This window comes from Chiloscyllium plagiosum, unplaced genomic scaffold, assembly GCF_037043375.1.
Source record: "Chiloscyllium plagiosum isolate Xiang-an unplaced genomic scaffold, Cpla_swu_hap1 HiC_scaffold_46, whole genome shotgun sequence".
Taxonomy (NCBI): Eukaryota; Metazoa; Chordata; class Chondrichthyes; order Orectolobiformes; family Hemiscylliidae; genus Chiloscyllium; species Chiloscyllium plagiosum.
Window position 1 is genome coordinate 7,141,132 of NW_028270184.1, and position 22,505 is coordinate 7,163,636.

Below are 22,505 nucleotides of genomic sequence, written 5' to 3' on the forward strand. Positions count from 1 at the left end.
CAAGGACCTAGACAGTGGAGGAGACACCTGCCTGCCTCTGGATCGGCTCTCTCCTCCTCTGGGTCACCTCTCCGGCAGACCGACGGTGTCATTACTGGCAATCTGTATGGCCTCTCGCTCCTGAAACACCGCGAGTCCCACAGCACACTCCTCACCTTCAAACGACTCGAGTATCGCTGGAGCCTTTCATTTTGCACTCATCAGGACAATTCACAAGAATACCCATGTAAAGCAACGCAATGTTTTATACTGTCTGAGAAGAGTCATAGAGTCATACTGCACGGAAATAGACCCTTCGGTTCAACTTGTCCATGCTGACCACACATCCTAAATTAATCCAGTCCCAATTGCCAGCATTTGACCCATATTCCTCCAAACATTTGGTCCAAACAGGCCACACCAACCATAATCCCAGGCTAAACTAGACTCATTTACCTGTGTCTGGCACATATCCCTCTCAACTTTTCCGATTCATGCATTTAACCAAATGTCTTTTAAACGTTGTAAGTGTACCCACATCCACCACTTCCTCCAGAAATGCATTCCACACACGATCCTCCGCTACATTGCTCAGTTGAGTGCAGGATGGAGCCATTACGGACAATCTCACATAAAGCCGCAAATTCAAATCTAACCTGAGCCTTTGAGATGGGGCAGTCAGCCCCTTTCCTTTATATTGGCATCTCCGGCAAATGTCCTGATGCGTTCAAAACGAAAATCCTCGACGAAATGGGTCTCTCTTTCAGCAAATGTCCTCAAAGCAAGTGGGTGATGGAGCCGAGATATACCATTCCACCACATTGCATCTGGTCAGTGCCATGCTTTCGCTTTTCGGTCTTGAATTCAAAGCAAAATCCAGTGTTGAAAATGGTCAAGCCTTCCTGAATCGATCACACTGCAACCATTTAGTGCCAGATCTCATCTGTGGCCCAAATCAGCTCTCGTGATCTTTCTTAAAGGGGACATGGGGAGGCTACGCGTAGAGGTGGTACATTATTGCAAAACAGAGGGTCAATGCTGGTGCAGAACATTGGCACTTGGGGAATTACACACCGAACAGGACTTGTACAAGAAGACATAACACTGGCATAAAGAATATACATATTGTTATGGACCAGGCCAGACCCCCTCAGAACATTTCAAGAAAGGAGCCCGAACTCTAACTTTGCTAGTTGTTTTAAGCAAATGTAAAGTGAATATACCAGGAGGGTTGCATCTGGCACAACGACTCGCCTCAGGCGACTGACTGTGTGGAGTTTGCACGTTCTCCCCGTGTCTGCGTGGGTTTCCTCCGGGTGCTCCGGTTTCCTCCCGCAGTCCAAAGATGTGCAGGTCAGGTGAATTGGCCATGCTAAATTGCCCGTAGTGTTAGGTAAGGGGTAAATGTAGGGGTATGGGTGGGTTGTGCTTCGGCGGGGCGGTGTGGACTTGTTGGGCCGAAGGGCCTGTTTCCACACTGTAATGTAATCTAACCTAATCTACTCAGGTCTAAACAAAACAGAGTTTATTTGCAAGAAACACAAACAAAATACAGAATAACTTAACCTATCCAAAAACCCAACAGATTATCCTAACTTAATGATGCTGTTACAAATACTTGCAACAAACCTCAGAAACACCTCATTGCAAAAGAAAAAGGATAACTCCAACATAGGCTCTTTCAGGAGAGATATCAGAGAGAGGGAGGATCAGCATGGACCTGCTTCTCTGCGTCCAGCTGCTTCACACCGGACTGCCTGCTTTCAGTGAACAGCCAGACCAGTGAAGACCAAACCAAACCAGAGATTAGCTGAGCTGGGAGAACTGGCCACAACCCTTTCAATATATAAGTGTTTTTTTTCAAAAACTTGAAAACATTCTCAAACAGTTCGTGGGCAGCACAGAGGCACAGTGGTTAGCACTGCTGCCTCACAGCACCAGAGACCCGGGTTCAACTCCTGCCTCAGGCGATTGTCTGTGTGGAGTTTGCACGATCTCCTCGTGTCTGCGTGGGTTTCCTCCGGGTGCTCCGGTTTCCTCCCACAGTCACAAAGATGTGCAGGTTAGGGTGGATTGGCCGTGCTAAATTGTCCCATAGTGTTAGGTGAAGGGGTAAATGTAGGGGAATGGGTCTGGGTTGCGGGTCGGTGTGGACTTGTTGGGCCGAAGGGCCTGTTTCCACACCGTAAGTAATCTAATCTAATCTAGTTCAACCAACACTTCTTGGAATTGCTTTTTTAATGACCTAGAGTCATAGGGATGTACAGCATGGAAACAAACTCTTCGGTCCAACCCGTCCATGCCGACCAGATACCCTAACCCAATCTAGTCCCACTTGCCAGCACCCGGCCCATATCCCTCCAAACCCTTCCTATTCATAAAACCATTCAAATGCCTTTTAAATGTTGCAATTGTACCACCACGTCCTCTGGCAGCTCATTCCATACACGTATCACCCTCTGCGTGAAAAAGTTGCCGCTTAGGTCCCTAATATCTCTGAAAAAAAAGCCAAGCACAGCATAACCTTGTTAAAGGAGCAATATTCTATTGTTGTCACATGTTTACGACTGGAATACAGAAAATTAATTTAATAAAGTACAGTTTGCCAAAACTGGTGTTTGTGTGCTGTGATCGACCCAATGTAGAGAAGGAGGTTACAGTTCAGCCAACATACCTCAATGTGCTGTATCTTGAAAGATGGAGTCTTAAGAAGGCTGAGGTCAAACAGCCAGACAGTATGGGAACAGACCCTTGGGTCCAACCCACCCATGCTGACCACATATCCTAGATTAATTAAGCTCCATTTGCCAGCATTTGGCCCACATCGCTCTAAACCCATCCTGTCCATTCAATTGCCTTTTCAATATTGCAATTGTACTCACCTCCTCTAGCAGCTCATGCCATACACATGTCACCTTCTGCGTGAAAATGTTACCCCTCAGGTCCTTTTTAAATCTTTCCCCTCTCACCTTGAACCTAATGCCCTCTAGTTTTGACTGTCCCAATTCTGGGGAAAACACCTTGGCTCCTCACTCTATCCACACCCCTCATGATTTTATAAACTCCTGTAAGGTCACCCCTCATTCTCCAATGGTCCAGGGAAGAAAAAGCCCTATCCTATTCAGTCTGGTGGCTAAGTGGTTAGCATCGCTGCCTCACAGCGCCAGGGACATGAATTTGATTCCACCCTCGGGCGACTGTCTGTGTGGAGTTTGCACATTCTCCCCGTGTCTGTGTGATCCGGTTTCCTCCGGGTGCTCCGGTTTCCTCCTACAGTCCAAAGATGTGCAGGTTATGGTGGATTGGCTGTGCTAAATTGCCCATAGTGTCTGGCGATGTGCAGGCTATGTGGGTTACCAATGAGAAAAGTCAAGGGATAGGGTATGACTGGTTGGGATGCTTTTTTGGAGGGTCGGTTTCGACCTAATGGGCTGAATGGCCTGCTTCTATACTATAAGGATTCAATTCAGCTCTCCCTTATAGATCAAACCCTCCAATCTCAGCAACTTCCTTATAAATCTTTCCTGCACCCTTTCAAGTTGAACAACATCTTTCCTGGAGCAGGGAGACCAGAACTGAATGCAGTATTCCAAAAGTGGTCTAACCAATGTCCTGTACAGCCACAACATGACCTCCCAACTCCTATACTCAACGCACTGAACAATAAAGGCAAGAATACCAAATGCCTTCTTCACCACCCTGTCTACCTGCAACTCCAATTTCAAGGTGTACATATCTAGAACAACCAGTATCACTGAAAATCTGAAACAAAGAACACAAATACTGATCAGGTTTGTCCAGGGATGTGCAGGTTAGGGTGGATTGGCCGTGCTAAATTGTCCCATAGTGCCCAGGGATGTGCAGGTTAGGGTGGATTGGCCGTGCTAAATTGTCCCATAGTGCCCAGGGATGTGCAGGTTAGGGTGGATTGGCCGTGCTAAATTGTCCCATAGTGCCCAGGGATGTGCAGGTTAGGGTGGGTTGGCCTTGCTAAATTGTCCCATAGTGCCCAGGGATGTGCAGGTTAGGGTGGATTGGCCGTGCTAAATTGTCCCATAGTGCCCAAGGATGTGCAGGTTAGGGTGGATTGGCCTTGCTAAATTGTCCCATAGTGTCCAGGGATGTGCTGGTTAGGGTGGATTGGCCGTGCTAAATTGTCCCATAGTGCCCAGGGATGTGCAGGTTAGGGTGGATTGGCCGTGCTAAATTGTCCCATAGTGCCCAGGGATGTGCAGGTTATGGTGGATTGGCCGTGCTAAATTGTCCCATAGTGCCCAGGGATGTGCAGGTTAGGGTGGATTGGCCGTGCTAAATTGTCCCATAGTGCCCAGGGATGTGCAGGTTAAGGTGGATTGGCCATGCTAAATTGTCCCATAGTGCCCAGGGATGTGCAGGTTAGGGTGGATTGGCCGGGCTAAATTGTCCCATAGTGCCCTGGGATGTGCAGGTTAGGGTGGATTGGCCGTGCTAAATTGTCCCATAGTGCCAAGGGATGTGCAGGTTAAGGTGGATTGGCCATGCTAAATTGTCCCATAGTGCCCAGGGATGTGCAGGTTATGGTGGATTGGCCGGGCTAAATTGTCCCAAAGTGCCAGGGATGTGCAGGTTAGGGTAGATTGGAAATGCTAAATTGTCCCATAGTGTCCAGGAATGTGCAGGTAAGGGTGGATTGGCTGTGCTAAATTGTCCCATAGTGCCCAGGGATGTGCAGGTTAGGGTGGATTGGCCGTGCTAAATTGTCTCATCGTGTCCAGGGTGTGTAGGTTAGCGTGGATTGGCTGTGCTAAATTGTCCCATAGTGCCCAGGTATGTGCAGGTTAGGGTGGATTGGCCGTGCTAAATTGTCCCATAGTGCCCAGAGGTCTGTAGGTTAGGGTGGATTGGCCGTGCTAAATTGTCTCATCGTGTCCAGGGTGTGTAGGTTAGCGTGGATTGCCTGTGCTAAATTGCCCCATAGTGCCCAGGGATGTGCAGGTTAGGGTGGATTGGCCGTGCTAAATTTCCCCATAGTGTCCAGGGATGTGCAGGTTTGGGTGGATTGGCCGTGCTAAATTTCCCCATAGTGCCCAGGGATGTGCAGGTTTGGGTGGATTGGCCGTGCTAAATTGTCCCATAATGCCCAGGGATGTGCAGGTTAGGGTGGATTGACCGTGCTAAATTGTCCCATAGTGCCCAGGGATGTGCAGGTTAGGGTGGATTGACCATGTTAAATTGCCCCATAGTGCCCAGGGATGTGCAGGTTAGGGTGGATTGGCCATGCTAAATTGCCCCATAGTGCCCAGGGATGTGCAGGTTAGGGTGGGTAAGCCACAGCAAATACAGGATGGGCGGGTAGCCTGGCTGGGATGTTCTTCACAGTGTTGATGTGGACTAGTTGGGCCAAATGGCCTGTTTCCACAGTGGAATAATTCTATGATGTTATGAGGGATTAGATTCTTCAGACAAACAATTAAACGCCATTGGTGTATAAGCCCACAAATTAAATCTGTAGTCTATATAAACATCCCTCTGACACAGACAGACAAAGCAGTATTGGTTATGGGTGGAGGAAAATCAAGAAGGCAGTTCAGTGGTTCCTACTCACAGGTTACACTGATGCTGTTCTGAACATCTTTCTCTCGATGGTTCCCCTGGTTTGCAAGAGAGACAAGGTGGCTGGTTTGTATTTTGTTCTTTGTGCTCCATTTGCCTTTCCATGCCTTTGAGCATTAAGGCATTGTGGGATATGTTAGCTACATCATCTTGTCCAACGTAGAACGCTGCATGTGTGCAATAAATCAAATTGTGCCCTCCGCTCCCTACCTCCTGGTTCCCTCCTGTTTTATGGGCGAGATTGATGGACCAAACCGTAAAAGTTTGCCCTTAAAAGGGCTTACAATTAAAAGGCACAGCTTACAACAACTGCGGAAGGAAAGATGAACTGGTATTCTTCAGGTTTTAAATTGCTTCAGGGTTTTGACTGCAGAGAACAGAGAGACAGCCTCTGGGCTGGGTGTAGATGTAATCACACGTAGTTCCCATCCCCAAGCTGTTCCGTTATTGGCTGGCAAAAGGCTTTTGGATTTTGTCACCAGTAACTGGCCAGTAGTCCATAGACCAATAAACCTCTTGCTACCACTCTGAACTGCATCTGTACACACACTCCACAACTCCAGTTTGTTTACAATCCAAATGCCAATTATGCTTGTTTGAACAATGTGAGCCATGAGAATCAGATCACTTGCTTTACAAAACATACAGCAATTCTTTCAAACTCTACTCTTAAAAGCGGTCCTTCTCTTCCAGTTCAGAAAGCACAAAAATAGACACAATCTCTGCAGAACTTCCAACCAGGTTTCAATCTCGCTCGCGACAGTGAGACAACAATTTGCCATGCTATTAGTTTGCTATTATGACCTAATCTCACCTCATTCAGCTTCCCACTCTCCCGTCTACCAGATAGAAACTAGATGTTGAGATTTCCCAATGTGATAATCTAAGCTTGGAATCTGGCTGTATGGTTCTTCGGTCTAAACGATTTGGATGAGAATATGATTAGATTACTTACAGTGTGGAAACAGGCTCTTCGGCCCAACGAGTCCACACCGACCCTCCGAAGAGCAACCCACCCAGATCCATTCCCCTACACCTACCACTACAGGCAATTTAGCACAGCCAGTTCACCTAACCTGCACATTTTTGGACTGTGGGAGGAAACCAGAGCACCCGGAGGAAACCCACGCAGACAATGTGCAAACTCCACACAGACAGTTGCCTGAGACGGGAATTGAACTCGGGTCTCTGGCGCTGTGAGACAGCAGTGCTAACCACCGTGCCACCATGCCGCATGGACAGTCCAGGCACCGTCTTCAAATGACTGACCTCCCACCCTCTCTCTCTCTCCCCACACTTTCCCTGGAGTTCTCCACAGGGGTGAACCCTAAACCCACCTTCCCCAGATAAGCTCTCCAACATTGTCCTGTATAAGGCAAAGGTGGAACATGTGTGTGTGTGTGTGTCGGAGTGTGCGTGTGTGTGTGTGTGTCTGTGTGTGTGTCTGTGTGTATGTCTGTCTGTGTATGTGTGTGTCTGTGTGTATGTCTGTGTGTGTGTCTGTGTGTGTATGTGTGTATGTCTGTGTGTGTGTCTGTGTGTATGTCTGTGTGTGTGCGTCAGTGTGTGAGTCTCTGTGTGTATGTCTGTGTGTGTGTCTGTCTGTGTGTATGTCTGTGTCTGTGTGTGTATGTGTGTCTGTGTATGTGTCTATGTGTGTGTGTATGTCTGTGTGTGTATATATCTGTGTCTGTGTCTGTATGTGTGTGTATGTCTGTGTGTGTGTCTGTGTGTATGTCTGTGTGTGTGCGTCAGTGTGTGAGTCTCTGTGTGTATGTCTGTGTGTGTGTCTGTCTGTGTGTATGTCTGTGTCTGTGTGTGTATGTGTGTCTGTGTATGTGTCTATGTGTGTGTGTATGTCTGTGTGTATATATCTGTGTCTGTGTCTGTATGTGTGTGTATGTCTGTGTGTGTATGTCTGTGTGTGTGTGTGTGTATGTCTGTGTGTGTGTCTGTGTCTGTATGTGTGTGTATGTATGTGTGTATGTGTGTGCATGTCTGTGTGTGTGCATGTCTGTGTGTGCGTATGTCTGTGTGTGTCTGTGTATGTATGTCTGTGTGTGTATATCTGTGTGTGTGTCTGTGTGTATGTGTGTGTGTCTGTGTGTATGTCTGTGTGTGTGTATGTGTGTGTATGGGTGTGTGTATGTATGTGTATGGGTGTGTGTATATCTGTATGTCTGTGTGTGTCTGTGTGTGTGTATGTCTGTGTGTGTGTGTATGTCTGTGTGTGTCTGTGTGTATGTATGTGTGTGTGTCTGTGTGTGTATGTCTGTGTATATGTCTGTGTGTGTCTGTGTGTGTGTGTCTGTGTGTATGTGTCTGTGTGTACGTGAGTGTGTATGTCTGTGTGTGTGCGTGTGTATCTGTGTGCATGTGTGTGTAGCGGTGTGTGTATGTCTGTGTGTGTGTCTGTGTGTATGTATGTCTCTGTGTGTGTATGTCTCTGTGTGTGTATGTGTGTATGTATGTGTGTGTGTGTGTGTGTATGTCTGTGTGTATGTCTGTGTGCGTCTGTGTGTGTATGTCTGTGTGTGTGTATGTCTATGTGTGTGTGCGTGTGTGTGTATGTATGTGTGTGTGTGTCTGTGTGTATGTGTCTGTGTGTACGTGAGTGTGTATGTCTGTGTGTGGTGTGTATCTGTGTGCATGTGTGTGTAGCGGTGTGTGTATGTCTGTGTGTGTGTCTGTGTGTATGTATGTCTCTGTGTGTGTATGTGTGTATGTATGTGTGTGTGTGTCTGTGTGTGTATGTCTGTGTGTATGTCTGTGTGCGTCTGTGTGTGTATATGTGTGTGTATGTCTGTGTGTGTGTATGTCTATGTGTGTGTGCGTGTGTGTGTATGTGTCTGTGTGTATGTGTCTGTGTGTGTACGTGAGTGTGTATGTCTGTGTGTGGTGTGTATCTGTGTGCATGTGTGTGTAGCTGTGTGTGCATGTCTGTGTGTGTGTCTGTGTGTATGTATGTCTATGTGTGTGTGCGCATGTGTGTGTGTCTATGTGTATGTGTGTGTGTATGACTGTGTGTGTATGTGTATGTCTGTGTGTATGTCTCTATGTGTGCGTGTGTGTCTGTGTGTGTATGTCTGTGTATGTGCATGTGTCTGTGTGTGCGCATGTGTGTGCATGTGCCTGTGTGTGTGCGTGTGGGTGTATGCCTGTGTGTGTCTGTGTGTATGTCTGTGTGTGTCTGTGTGTGTGTGTGTATGTCTGTGTGTGTCTGCGTATGTCTGTGTGTGTCTGTGTGTATGTGTGTCTGTGTGTGTCTGTGTATGCATCTGTGTGTGTATGTCTGTGTGTGTCTGTGTGTATGTCTGTGTATGTGTCTGTGTGTGTGCGTGTGTGTATATGTCTGTGTGTGTATGTATATGTGGGTGTGTATGTATGTGGGTCTGTGTGTGTATGTCTGTGTGTGTGCGTCTGTGTATGCATCTGTGTGTGTATGTCTGTATGTCTGTGTATGTGTCTGTGTGTGTGCGTGTGTGTATATGTCTGTGTGTATGTATGTGTGGGTGTGTATGTATGTGGGTCTGTGTGTGCGTGCGTGTGTATGTCTGTGTGTGCGTGCATATGTCTGTGTGTATGTATGTCTGTGTGTGCGTGTGTCTGTATGTGTGTGTATGTATGTGTGTATGTGTGTGCATGTCTGTGTGTGTGCATGTCTGTGTGTGCGTATGTCTGTGTGTGTCTGTGTATGTATGTCTGTGTGTGTATATCTGTGTGTGTGTCTGTGTGTATGTGTGTGTGTCTGTGTGTATGTCTGTGTGTGTGTATGTGTGTGTATGGGTGTGTGTGTGTCTGTGTCTGTATGTGTGTGTATGTATGTGTGTATGTGTGTGCATGTCTGTGTGTGTGCATGTCTGTGTGTGCGTATGTCTGTGTGTGTCTGTGTATGTATGTCTGTGTGTGTATATCTGTGTGTGTGTCTGTGTGTATGTGTGTGTGTCTGTGTGTATGTCTGTGTGTGTGTATGTGTGTGTATGGGTGTGTGTATGTATGTGTATGGGTGTGTGTATATCTGTATGTCTGTGTGTGTCTGTGTATGTCTGTGTGTGTGTATGTCTGTGTGTGTGTGTATGTCTGTGTGTGTCTGTGTGTATGTATGTGTGTGTGTCTGTGTGTGTATGTCTGTGTATATGTCTGTGTGTGTCTGTGTGTGTGTGTCTGTGTGTATGTGTCTGTGTGTACGTGAGTGTGTATGTCTGTGTGTGTGCGTGTGTATCTGTGTGCATGTGTGTGTAGCGGTGTGTGTATGTCTGTGTGTGTGTCTGTGTGTATGTATGTCTCTGTGTGTGTATGTCTCTGTGTGTGTATGTGTGTATGTATGTGTGTGTGTGTGTGTATGTCTGTGTGTATGTCTGTGTGCGTCTGTGTGTGTATGTCTGTGTGTGTGTATGTCTATGTGTGTGTGCGTGTGTGTGTATGTATGTGTGTGTGTGTCTGTGTGTATGTGTCTGTGTGTACGTGAGTGTGTATGTCTGTGTGTGGTGTGTATCTGTGTGCATGTGTGTGTAGCGGTGTGTGTATGTCTGTGTGTGTGTCTGTGTGTATGTATGTCTCTGTGTGTGTATGTGTGTATGTATGTGTGTGTGTGTCTGTGTGTGTATGTCTGTGTGTATGTCTGTGTGCGTCTGTGTGTGTATATGTGTGTGTATGTCTGTGTGTGTGTATGTCTATGTGTGTGTGCGTGTGTGTGTATGTGTCTGTGTGTATGTGTCTGTGTGTGTACGTGAGTGTGTATGTCTGTGTGTGGTGTGTATCTGTGTGCATGTGTGTGTAGCTGTGTGTGCATGTCTGTGTGTGTGTCTGTGTGTATGTATGTCTATGTGTGTGTGCGCATGTGTGTGTGTCTATGTGTATGTGTGTGTGTATGACTGTGTGTGTATGTGTATGTCTGTGTGTATGTCTCTATGTGTGCGTGTGTGTCTGTGTGTGTATGTCTGTGTATGTGCATGTGTCTGTGTGTGCGCATGTGTGTGCGTGTGCCTGTGTGTGTGCGTGTGGGTGTATGCCTGTGTGTGTCTGTGTGTATGTCTGTGTGTGTCTGTGTGTGTGTGTGTATGTCTGTGTGTGTCTGTGTATGTCTGTGTGTGTCTGTGTGTATGTGTGTCTGTGTGTGTCTGTGTATGCATCTGTGTGTGTATGTCTGTGTGTGTCTGTGTGTATGTCTGTGTATGTGTCTGTGTGTGTGCGTGTGTGTATATGTCTGTGTGTGTATGTATATGTGGGTGTGTATGTATGTGGGTCTGTGTGTGTATGTCTGTGTGTGTGCGTCTGTGTATGCATCTGTGTGTGTATGTCTGTATGTCTGTGTATGTGTCTGTGTGTGTGCGTGTGTGTATATGTCTGTGTGTATGTATGTGTGGGTGTGTATGTATGTGGGTCTGTGTGTGCGTGCGTGTGTATGTCTGTGTGTGCGTGCATATGTCTGTGTGTATGTATGTCTGTGTGTGCGTGTGTCTGTATGTGTATGTCTGTATCTCTGTGTGTATGTCTGTCTGTGCGTGTGTGTGTGTCTGTGTGTGGACGTTCTATTTGGAGACTTACCCTACAAAGACAGCAGCAGTCTTACTGTAGGTGTCCAGTCTGGGCTGCCCTGAATGGGGGAGGGGTGGGGCCAGCTCAGATGGAGGTCGGACGGTGGGTGGGGATGGAGGGGGGTGCGGGGTGGGAGCAGACAGGGTTGGGGTTGTGGGCGGGAGCGGATCGGGGGACGGGGTCTCATGCACAGTGTGCTTTTGCCCAGTCTCCTGAAAGGGGACCAGACTTCGCAGAAAACTCCTGAGCCCCAGAGGAAAACCGAATAATCAATTATCCGAATGAAATAGTGCCCGCCCGGATAATCGAGGTTCCTCTGTACAAGTACTTTACTGAAACTGTAGGGTCTGAGTTATAAAGAGAGGCTGGATAAACTGGGACTACTTTCCCTGGCGTGTAGGAGGTCGAGGGGGTGACCTTATAGAGGTTTATAAGATCATGGGAGGCATAGATAAGGTAGATAGCCAAGGCCTTTTCCCCATGGTAGGGGAGTATAAAACTAGAGGGAATACGTTTAAGGTGAGAGGGGAGATGTACAAGACTCCTGAGGGGCAATTTGTTTACACAGAGGGTGGTGAGTGTCTGGAACAGGCTGCCAGAGGTAGTGGTGGAGGTGGGTACAGTTTTGTCATTTAAGAAACATTCGGACAGGTACATGGATGGGATGGGACAGCAGGTCAGACAGCATCCGAGGAGCAGGAAATTCGACGTTTTGGGCAAAGGCCCTTCATCAGGACCTCTATAAGGTCACCCCTCTCAACCTCCAACACTCCAGGCAAAGAATTCCCAGCTTACCCAGGGCTTTTGCCCGAAACGTCGAATTTCCTGCTCCTCGGATGCTGCCTGACCTGCTGTGCTTTTCCAGCACCACTCTGATCTTGACTATGATGTCCAGCCGATGCAGCTTTGCCTGCGTGGATGGGATAGCTATGGAGGGATATGGACCAAACACAGAGCAAATAGTTTAAATTGTGAAAACTCTGCAGCATGGACAAGTTGGACTGAAGGGGCCTGTCTCCATGCTGTAGACCTCTATGATTCTGTGAGTGTGTCTACAAATCGCACTTTGTGAAAGAGACAACAGGAGGAACTAACAAGTTTCAGTAAGTCAATGGTCAATGGCAACTATTTAACAGCCAAATAGATTGCAGGAGAAGTGGATGCTGGTAAAAAAGTTTTACAATTTGTACATCCTTCTGGATCGTGTGGACGGACCCTCAATCTCTTTTTCTTATTTAATTCATTTGAGGGATATGGGTTGGCCAGCATTTCTTGCCCGTCCCTAGTTGCCCCCTTGAGAAGGTGGTGGTGACCTGCCTTCCTGAAGCGCTGCAGCCCACCTGCTGTGAGCTGACCCACAATGCCCTGAGGGAGGGAATCCCAAGATTCTGACCCAGGACAGCAAAGGAATGGCCGATATATTCCCAAGTTGGGATGGGGAGTGGAGGGAAACCCGAAAGTGGTGGTGTTCCCGTGAATCTGCTGCCCCTGTCCTCCTAGACGGAAGTAGTCGTGGGTTTGGAAGGTGCTGTCCAAGGAGCCTTGGTGAATTTCTGCAGTGCACCTTGTAGATGGTACACACTGCTGTGACTGATGTCAGTGGTGGAGGGAGTGGACACAAGTGGAAAAAATGCCAATTATTATAATTTGATTTGAAATGCTTCTAAAAAGACAGAGGGTTGCTGCGTACACCACTGCTAGAGAAAACTGAGAAGACTGTACCCCCTAATTATAAGGGACTGTTTAACCAGACTTTTCAAATGTTGATGACTAATATAACATTGAGCAATAAACTCACCCAAGCCCCCACCAACCGCAACTCCGTGGCCTTCCTTTCGCAGTGTTTAGACTTGTTCAACCAGGTTAGAGAGAAAAAGCAAGGTCTGTTATCACCAGCTTAAACATTACTTAAATTTATGGATTAATGATCAGTTCAGCCCCAAAGGCATTCCATCTCTGCTACAGCCTCTCCGTCAGTGTCATGATCTCTCCCTCAGCCACAGTCCTTCTCCTTCAGTGCTGCCATCTCTGAGCTGCAGCCATGGGGTTCGAAGATATCCTGGAGGATGTCGGAAGTATGGGGAAGTTCCAAATCATCCACATTTTGTTGCTGGTGTTGCCATCGTTTCTCTCACCTAGTCACAACCTGCTTCAGAACTTCGTGGCTGTTGTTCCTGATCATCACTGCAGGATCCCTTTGGAAGTGAATGACTCGAGGTACGCCAATGTCACGGGGAGGCTGCAGACGGAGGAACTTCTCCGGGTTTTCATCCCTCTGGACCAGGACCAACAGCCGGAGAAATGCCTGATGTACTCCTCACCTCAATGGCACCTTCTGGATCTCAACGGGACGCACGCAAACGTGACTGAGTACCACACGCAGAAGTGCACTGACGGGTGGACCTATGACAACTCTAAGTTCAAAGCCACAATTGTCACAGAGGTAACCCCTAAGGATTTCTATCTATTGAAGGTTTCAATGCCATTGAATATGTTGTGAAATGGAACGAAGGGGTTTATCTGAGTGTGTACACACCTTTTCTCGCTGAGGGGTTTTTAACTCAACCAGCGGGTAGTGTTTGCAGGAGATGGACCACAGATAAAGGTGTGCCTTTGTTTAGTCTGAAGGGCAAAGTGATTCCTGATAAAGGAGTGAAGTCTCAATGCTTATTTTTCGTCCTACATTACCTCATCTCATTTCGGTAAAACAAACAAAGACAGGACTCATACAATTAAAAGGTCCTTGGGTAAGGTTGTAGAACAGAGAGAGATTAGATTAGATTACATTACAGTGTGGAAACAGGCCCTTCGGCCCAACAAGTCCACACCGACCCGCAACCCACCCATACCCCTACATTTACCCCTTACCTAACACTACGGACAATTTAGCATGGCCAATTCACCTGACCCTGCACATCTTTGGACTGTGGGAGGAAACCGGAGCACCCGGAGGAAACCCACGCAGACACGGGGAGAACGTGCAAACTCCACACAGTCAGTCGCCTGAGGCGGGAATTGAACCCGGGTCTCTGGCGCCCACGATTTAGGGCTTCAGCTACATACTTTTCTGGTGTTTGCTTCACATGTGAACAGGCTAGTCAGGAAGGCATTTAGCACGCTTGCCTTCATTACTGAGGCCTTTGAGTATAGAAGTTGGGATGCAATATTGAGGATGGACAGGACATTGGTGAGGCCCCTTCTGGAATACTGTGTCCAGATCTGGTCACCCTTTTACAGGAAAGATATTATTGAAGTCTTAGGTGCATTAGTCAGAGGGAAATGGTCTGGGTGGGTAACTCTTCGGAGGGTCGGTGTGGACTTGTTGGGCTGAAGGGCCTGTTTCCACACTGTAGGTAATCTAATCTAAACTGGAGAGGGTTCAGAGAGCTTTACCGGGATGTTGCCGGGTACGGAGGGTTTGAGTCATAAGGAGAGGCTGGATAGGCTGGGACTTTTTTCACTGGAGTATAGGAGGTTGCGGGGTGAACTTATTGAGATTAATAAAATCATGACAACTATAGATGAGTGACAAGTATCTTTTCCCTATGGTGGGGAGGGTTTTACGACCAGGGGGCCGCATTTTTAAGGTGAGAGGAGAAAGATTTTAAAAAGACCTAAGGGGAACTTTTTTTTGACACAGAGAGTAATTTGTGTGAGGTAAAGTTGCAACATTTAAAAAATATTTGTATAAGTACATGAATAGGGAAGGTATATGGGCCAGGAGCAGGCAGGTGGGACTAGTTTAGTTTGGGAATATGCTCGGCACGGACTGGTTGGGCCGAAGGGTCTGTTTTCATGCTGTATGGCTCTATGATTCAATGAGTGACAGCAAATGAACATACAAATAAGGAACACTTGGAGGCCATTTGACCCCTTCAAGGTAACCTACCATTTAATAAGAACGCAGCGGATCTGGTTATAACCAAATTCATACTCCTATCTCCTCCTGATAAAATTCCACCCTCTTGCTTTCCGAGAATCGGTACATTCCTACCTTAAAAATATTCAGAGGTTCTGCTTCTATTGTCTTTGGATGAGAAGAGATGTGAAGGTGTATGATGAATCTGTGAGAAATTTCTTTACCTCCATGTGTAAAACATGACAGGGTTCAGAAAAGATTTACAAGGATAATGCCAAGGTTAGAGGGCTTGAGCTGTAGGGAGAGGCTGAATAGACTGGCACTGTTTTCCCTGGAGTGTTGGAGGCTGAGGGGTGACCTTATAGAGATTTACAGATAGGGTGAATAGGCAAAGTCTTTTCCCTGGGATGGGTGAGTCCGAAGCTAGACGGCATAGATTTAGGGTGAGAGGGGAAAGATTCTAAAGGGATAGAAGGGGCAACTTTTTCACGCAGAGGGTGGTGCATGTATGGAATGATCTGCCAGAGGAAGTGGTGGAAGCTGGTACAATGTCAACATTTAAAAGGCATCAGGATGGGTATATGAATAGCAAGGATTTAGAGGGATATGGGCCAAGTGCTGGCAAATGGGACTAGGTTAATTTAGAGTATCTGGTCAGCATGGACAAGTTGGACCGAAGGGTATATTTCCATGCTGTACAGTTCTGTGACTCTATCTCCGTCTTAAAAGGGCCTCTCCTTACTTTGAAACAGTGACCCCTGGTTATTGATCCTCCCATAGCGGACAACATCCTTGCCACATCTTCCTCATCAGGATCTTAAATGTTTCACTCAAAACACCTTTTATTCCTCTTAGGTCTGGCAAATGCAAGTCTGTCAAGTCTTTCCTCATAAGACAATTTGCTCGGTCAAGGTTAATAAACCTTTACTGGACATCTTCCAAAGCTTCAACAATTCTTCCGTTAGTCAGGTGACCAATATTGTAAATAGATGGGGTCTTCCCCATATAAGTGAAACATGACCTCCTTATTTTTGTATTTCATTTCCCTTGTAATAAAATACTTGCATTCTATAAACTTTCCTAATTACTACTACCTGCATAGCAGCCTTTTGTGACTCATGCACTAGGACACCCAGATTCCTCTGCTTCCTAGAGCGCTGCAATCTCTTACATGCGTCTCTTTAGTCGCCTTGCTAAAATGGACACTTTCCAATTTTGTCACATTATTCTTTAGAATAAAGAAAATTTTCAGCCCAGGAACAGGCCCTTCGACTCTCCAAGCCTGAGCCAATCCAAATGTACTGTCTAAACCAGTCGGTCAATTCCTAAGCATCTGTATCCCTCTGCTCCCCACCTCCTCATGCATCTGTCCAGACGCATCTTAAATGAATCCACCGTGCCTGCCTCTACTACCTCTGCTGGCAACGCGTTCCAGACATCTACCACCCTCTGTGTGAAGTACTTGCCGCGTGTATCCCCCTTAAACTTTTCACCTCTCACCTTGAATGCGTGACTCCTCGTTATTGAACCCCTCACCGTGGGAAAAAGCTTCTCTCTATCCACCCTGTCTATACCCTCCATGATTTTGTAAACCTCCATCAGGTCCCCCCTCAATCTCCTTTTTTCTATTGAAAATAAACCCAACCTACTCAACCTCTCTTCACAGCTAGCCCTTTCCATACCAGGCAACATCCTCGTTAACCTTCTCTGCACCCTCTCCAAAGCGTCCACATCCTTTTGGTAATGCGGCGACCAGAACTGTACACAGTATTCTAAATGCGGCCGAACCAATGTCTTGTACAATTTTAACATGACTTGCCAGCTCTTATACTCAATACCTCGTCCGATGAAGGCAAGCATACCATATGCCTTCTTGACCACTCTATCCACCTGTGCAGCAACCTTCAGGGTACAATGGACCTGCACTCCCAGATCTCTCTGCCCATCAACTTTTCCCAAGGCTCTTCCATTCATTGTATAATTCGCTCTAGAATTAGACTTGCCTAAATGCATCACCTCACATTTGTCTGGATTGAAAGCCATCTGCCACTTTTCCGCCCAACTCTCCAGTCTATGTATATCCTCCTGTATTCTCTGACAGTCCCTTATGCTTTCTGCCACTCCTCCAATCTTTGTGTCATCTGCAAACTTGCTGACCATACCAACAGTGCCCTCTTCTAAATCATTTATATATGTATATCACAAACAACAGTGGCCCCAATACTGATCTCTGTGGAACACCACTGGTGACCTTTCTCCATTTCGAGAAACTCCCTTCAACTACTACTCTCTGTCTCCTGTTGCTCAACCAGTTCCTTATCCACCTGCACGCCATGTGACTTCACTTTCTCCATTAGTCCACAATGGGGAACCTTATCAAACGTCTTACTAAAGTCCATGTTTATGAAATCAACAGCCCTTCCTTCATCTAACAACTTGGTCACTTCCTCGAAGAAATCTATCAAGTTGGTAAGGCATGATCTCCCCCTCACAAAACCATGTTGCCCAACACCGATCAGCTCATTCCTTTCCAAATAGAAATAGATCCTATCTCTCAGTAACCTCTCCAGCAACTTCCCCACCACCGACGTCAGGCTCACTGGTGTGTAGTTACCCGGAGTATCCCTACTACCCTTTTTGTACAGGGGGGACAACATGAGCAACTTTCCAGTCCTCTAATTTTTGCCCCTCACTTATAGAGTCATACAGCACGGAAACAGATCCTTCGGTCCAACCAGTCTATAATCCTAAACTAAACTAGTCCTACCTGCCTGCTCCCGGCCCATTCATGCACTTATCCAAACCTTTCCCATTCATGCACTTATCCAAACCTCTCTATAAACAGTGTGTGCACCACTTCCTCAGGAAGTTCACTCCACACGCGGACCACCCTCTGTGCAAAACAAAATTGCCCCTTGTGTCTTTTTTAAATCCCTCTCCTCTTACCCTAAAACTGTGCCCACTGTGTCTTGAAACCCCTTATCCTAAAGTAAAGACAACTGCCCATTAACCCTATCTGTGTCCCTCATGGCTCAATGGTTAGCACTGCTGCCTCATGGCACCAGGGACCCGGGTTCAATCCAAGCCTTGGGCAATTGCCTGTGTGGAATTTGCACGTTCTCCCTGTGTCTAGGTGCTTGGTTTCCTCCCACAGTCTAATAATGCGCAGGTTAGGTGGATTCGCCATGGGAAATGCCATTCCAGGGATGGGGTAGCAGGGTGGGTCTGGATGGGATGCTCTGTGTGGACTCGATGGGCCAAACGGCCTACTTCCACACTGTAGGGTTTCTGTAAGTGAGGTACAAATCTTAGATATAAAAGAGGAATTAAGAGAAAATTAATGGCATTACATTACAGGGTTTAAAGAATAAGTTAGAATAAGACATAGTTACAGGATTGACATTACAGTCAGAACAACAAATTGCAAATAAACACTACAGTGCAGCAGCTCAACATGTGATGTGACCGCCCGCACTAGAGCCAGGTCCAGTAATCGTCCCCGCTCCACTCCAAGCCTGCAAGCCGCTCCGCACCAACTCTCAGCTGTTCCAAGGTAAGTTCCAGGACTGCTTCCCCCTTGCTTCCCACTGTCCTGGGGCTGCTTCCCCGCCTCTATAACCCCCCCCTCCCCCCACCTCCACCGGTGCTCCGGGATTCGCCTCCGGGGCACGCCAGCTCCTCCATTCCCCTGCCACAGAAGGGGGAAGGAACAGAAGAGAAAAGAAGAAAGAAAAAGAACGCTCAGAGCAGAGGAGTACTTACTCTGCCACCAGCTGGCTTTCGATCTCGGGGAGCCCTTCCTGCTCATGATGTTGGATGGCGCATTGGGAATGCTGATGGTCACGCCGATTGGTTGTTGTCACGTGTACCAAGATACAGCGTGCTGTCCAGGTAAATCACGTCACACAGACTGCATCGGGGTAGCAGAACAGCGTGCAGGACACGTTGTCACAGCCACAGGGGAGGTGCAGGGTCAGCGAGATCAGAACTAACATTCGGGAGGTCGATTCAGAAGTCTGATAACCTCGTGGGGAAGAAGCTGTTCTTGAATCTGTTAGTAAGTGTTTACAAACCCTTGTCCCTTCCGCCTGACGGAAAAGGTGGGAGGGATTATAACCGGGGTGGGAGGAGTTTTTGATGATGTCGGCAGTGGGAAGTGTGGATGGAGTCAGTGGATGGAAGGTTGGTTTGTGTGATAGACTGGGCTGTATTCACAGCTCTCTGTAGTTTCTTAGAGTCCTGAGCAGAGCAGTTGCCGTACCAAGCTGTGATGCATCCTGAAAGGATACTTTCTATGGTGCATCTATAAAAAGCAGTCAGAGTTCTTGTGGGCATGCCGAAGTTCCTTAGCCTCCTGAGGAAAGTAGAGGCGTCGGTGCTTGGTCAGTAATTTGATCTCCGCGTGCCAATTTTGCAATGCCAAACTCTGCAAAAAAAAAGGATTTGCAGACAATAGGCAGAAAACTGCTGAATGAAATTGTCAGCATTCCTGCCACATCTCTGAGTTAAGGACACCTTGGAGATTTCCCATCACAATGCAGTAGCCAACATTTGGCTGTTGGGGCTGGGATGAGTATCTAACCTCCTGATTTTCCACTCCATACGTCCCCCCCCAACAACCAACTGTCCTATTTGTGTAGGCCTTATAAAACTCACCTCTGTGTGTGTGTGTGTCTCTGTGTGCTTGTGTCTCTGTATGTCTGTGCCTGTGTCTGCCTGTGTGTGCGCGCGAGTGTGTGTATGCATGTGTGAGTGTGTGTTTATGTGATCATGTGAGTGTGTGTGTGAGAGACTGGGTGTATGTTTGTGTGTGAGTGTGTGTGTCGATCTGTGTGTGTGTGTGTGTCAGTCTGGGTGTATTTGTGTGTGTGTGTGCGTCAGGCTGTGTGTGTGTCAGGCTGTGTGTGTGTCTGTGTCTGCGCATGTGTCAGTCTGTGTGTTGTTGTGTGTGCATGTTTGTGTGTGATAGTGTGCAGTGACCTTTACACTATCCTAAAGATTGCTGAGGAAACAAGAGCTTTTTGCTCCTTGATAATGAAACAAAACTGCCAAGACCTACATAATGATCAGTTCTGAGCTCACTGGGTCAGCATGAGTGTGGTCAAAACAATCTTTAACCTGTCAAAGAAACAGAAATTCCACTTAAATCCACAATGAATAATCCATCCCCCACTGAACACCTAGAAATCATTGCACAGCAGTGGAGTGAGTAAGCCATATTGTCATAGACTAAGGGGATGTCAACACTATAACATAGAATCTTTTTCATTCCCTGGTGAATCAATTCTCATTTGTTGGAGTTACAAGATGGAAAAATAAAATCACCCTGCACATTCTTGAAAACCCCAGAGAATATGGGCCTAAAGTGCTCAAGCGCTTCCCAAGACAAACCTTCTCATCCCTCACATCAACTGAGTGAACCTTCTCTGAACTGTCTCTAACTGAATTACATCTCTCCTCAAGTAAGGAGACCAAACCTGTCCTCAATACGCCAGGTGTGGACTCATTAATGCCTTGTACAGATGCAGCAACACTTCCCTATTTTTATACTCCATTCCTTTAGCAATAATGGAGGGATTCTATGAAATAAAAAAAAAGTGAAAAGCTCAGCAGTCTTGCTTAAGCGCTGAGCCATGCCTGGCCCAGACTTTCTGCAAGGGATCGATCTCCTCCTCTTTGGCCCACGTTCCACTCACTGGCTCAGTCTCGCCTACCCTCATCATCGGAGGAATCTCCATTGCCATGTTGGGCTTGTTCCCTGGATTTCAGACCGCCAATATGACAATAACTATTCTTGTCATGACAGTGGGACCTTGTCTGCAACTGGAAATCCCTGAAGCGGATCACACAATCGATCTACATGGCCGGATTGCTGGTGGGAGCCATTGTCCTGGGCAGGCTTTCTGACAAGTAAGAGAGGCCGGGAGTATTGCGATGCCAAGCATTATGTCAACTCAGTGTGTTTTCCGGGGAGGCGATGGCCAAGTGGCATTTTTGCTGGAATTACGAATCTACTCTTGACCATAAATCCATTGTCAATTGCTGGGAAAAACCCATCTGGTTCACTAATGTCCCTTTAGGGAAGGAAACGGCCTTCCTTAACTGGTCTGGGCCTACACGTGACTCCAGACCCACAGCAACGTGGTTGACTCTTAACTGCCCCTCTGGCGGGGGGAATGGCTCAGTGGTTAGCACTGCTGCCTCACAGCACCAGGGACCCAGGTTCAATCCCATCCTCGGGCAACTGTCTGTATTGAGTTTGCACGTTCTCCCCAGAGTCTGCATAGGGTTTCCTCTTACAATCCAAAGATGCGCAGGTTAGGGTGGATTGGCTGTGCTAAATTGCCCCATAGTGCCCAGGGATGTGCAGGTTAGGGTGGATTGGCCGTGCTAAATTGCCCCATAGTGCCCAGGGATGTGCAGATTAGGGTGGATTGGCCATGCTAAATTGTCCCATAGTGCCCAGGGATGTGCAGGTTAGGGTGGATTGGCCATGCCAAATTGCCCCATAGTGCCCAGGGATGTGCAGATTAGGGTGGATTGGCCGTGCTAAATTGTCCCATAGTGCCCAGGGTTGTGCGGGTTAGGGTGGATTGGCCGTGCTAAATTGTCCCATAGTGTCCAGCAATGTGCAGGTTAGGGTGGATTGGCCGTGCTAAATTGTCCCATAGTGCCCAGGGATGTGCAGGTTAGGGTGGATTGGCCGTGCTAAATTGTCCCATAGTGCCCAGGGATGTGCAGGCTTGGTGGATCAGCCATGGGAAATGCAGGGTTACAGGGTGGGTCTCTCTTCAGAGGGTCGGTGTGTGACTCAATGGACCGAATAGCCTGCTTCCACATCGTAGGGATTCTATAATGTAGTTGCGACAGCTCAGTGTTGACATACAGGTTGGAGAGAGCACGCATTTAAATGCAGACAAGCTATAAAAGTTCTGCACAACATCAATTAAAAGCTGAATTGAGCGGGTTCCAAACATTGACCATATCACCAGGCAGGTGAATGACTAACCCAAGACTATTTTGTAACAGTTAACCGCGTTGTTTTTTTTATTTTGAATTCATGTTTACTGGGTGCTTGTTACAGGTTCGGGAGGCGGACTTTCCTGCTGTGGTCCCATTTCCAGTTAGCTGTCTCCGGAACCTGTTCTGCGTTCGCCTCCTCCTATCCCTTATTTTGCTTTTGGAGGTTCCTCTGTGGAGTGGCACAGTCGGGGATCATACTCAATGCCTTCTCCCTCAGTAAGTGAAATGACGTGTACGTTTGTCAGCTCAAGCCCATTCCAACAGAACAGAATGTAATCGTCCGTCTTTGATGTTCAATAGCATGGCCATTTTTGAATCTCCCCAAGCGTTACCATTGTTCTGGAACGTAATCAAACCAACTGTTGAGGCCTGTTGTGGTAGCGTCCATACCTTGGGACCAGGAAATTGGGTTTGAGTCTTACCTGTTGCACAAGTATGTTGTAATACACCCAGACGAGTTAATTGAAAATAACTACACCAGCTATTATGAATGCTACGAGAGCAAGTAAGAGGC

At 47.2% G+C, this 22,505-nt stretch overlaps 1 protein-coding gene across 3 annotated transcripts in view; it reads left to right on the plus strand.

Moving 5' to 3' along the window:
• The first annotated feature begins 13,095 nt into the window (after nt 1-13,095).
• LOC148136201 (solute carrier family 22 member 6-A-like) overlaps nt 13,096-22,505 on the plus strand; it is a 39,943-nt gene continuing 30,533 nt past the window's right edge. The window contains exons 1-3 of one of the 3 annotated variants that reach the window (XM_087983704.1): nt 13,096-13,552; nt 20,775-20,878; nt 22,053-22,207. In XM_087983704.1, the coding sequence (XP_087839830.1) occupies nt 13,151-13,552; nt 20,775-20,878; nt 22,053-22,207 (661 nt within the window). In that variant the 5' untranslated portion in view covers nt 13,096-13,150. The remainder of the gene's footprint in view (nt 13,553-20,774; nt 20,879-22,052; nt 22,208-22,505) is intronic. The other 2 variants (XM_087983703.1, XM_087983705.1) reach the window with 2 other exon arrangements.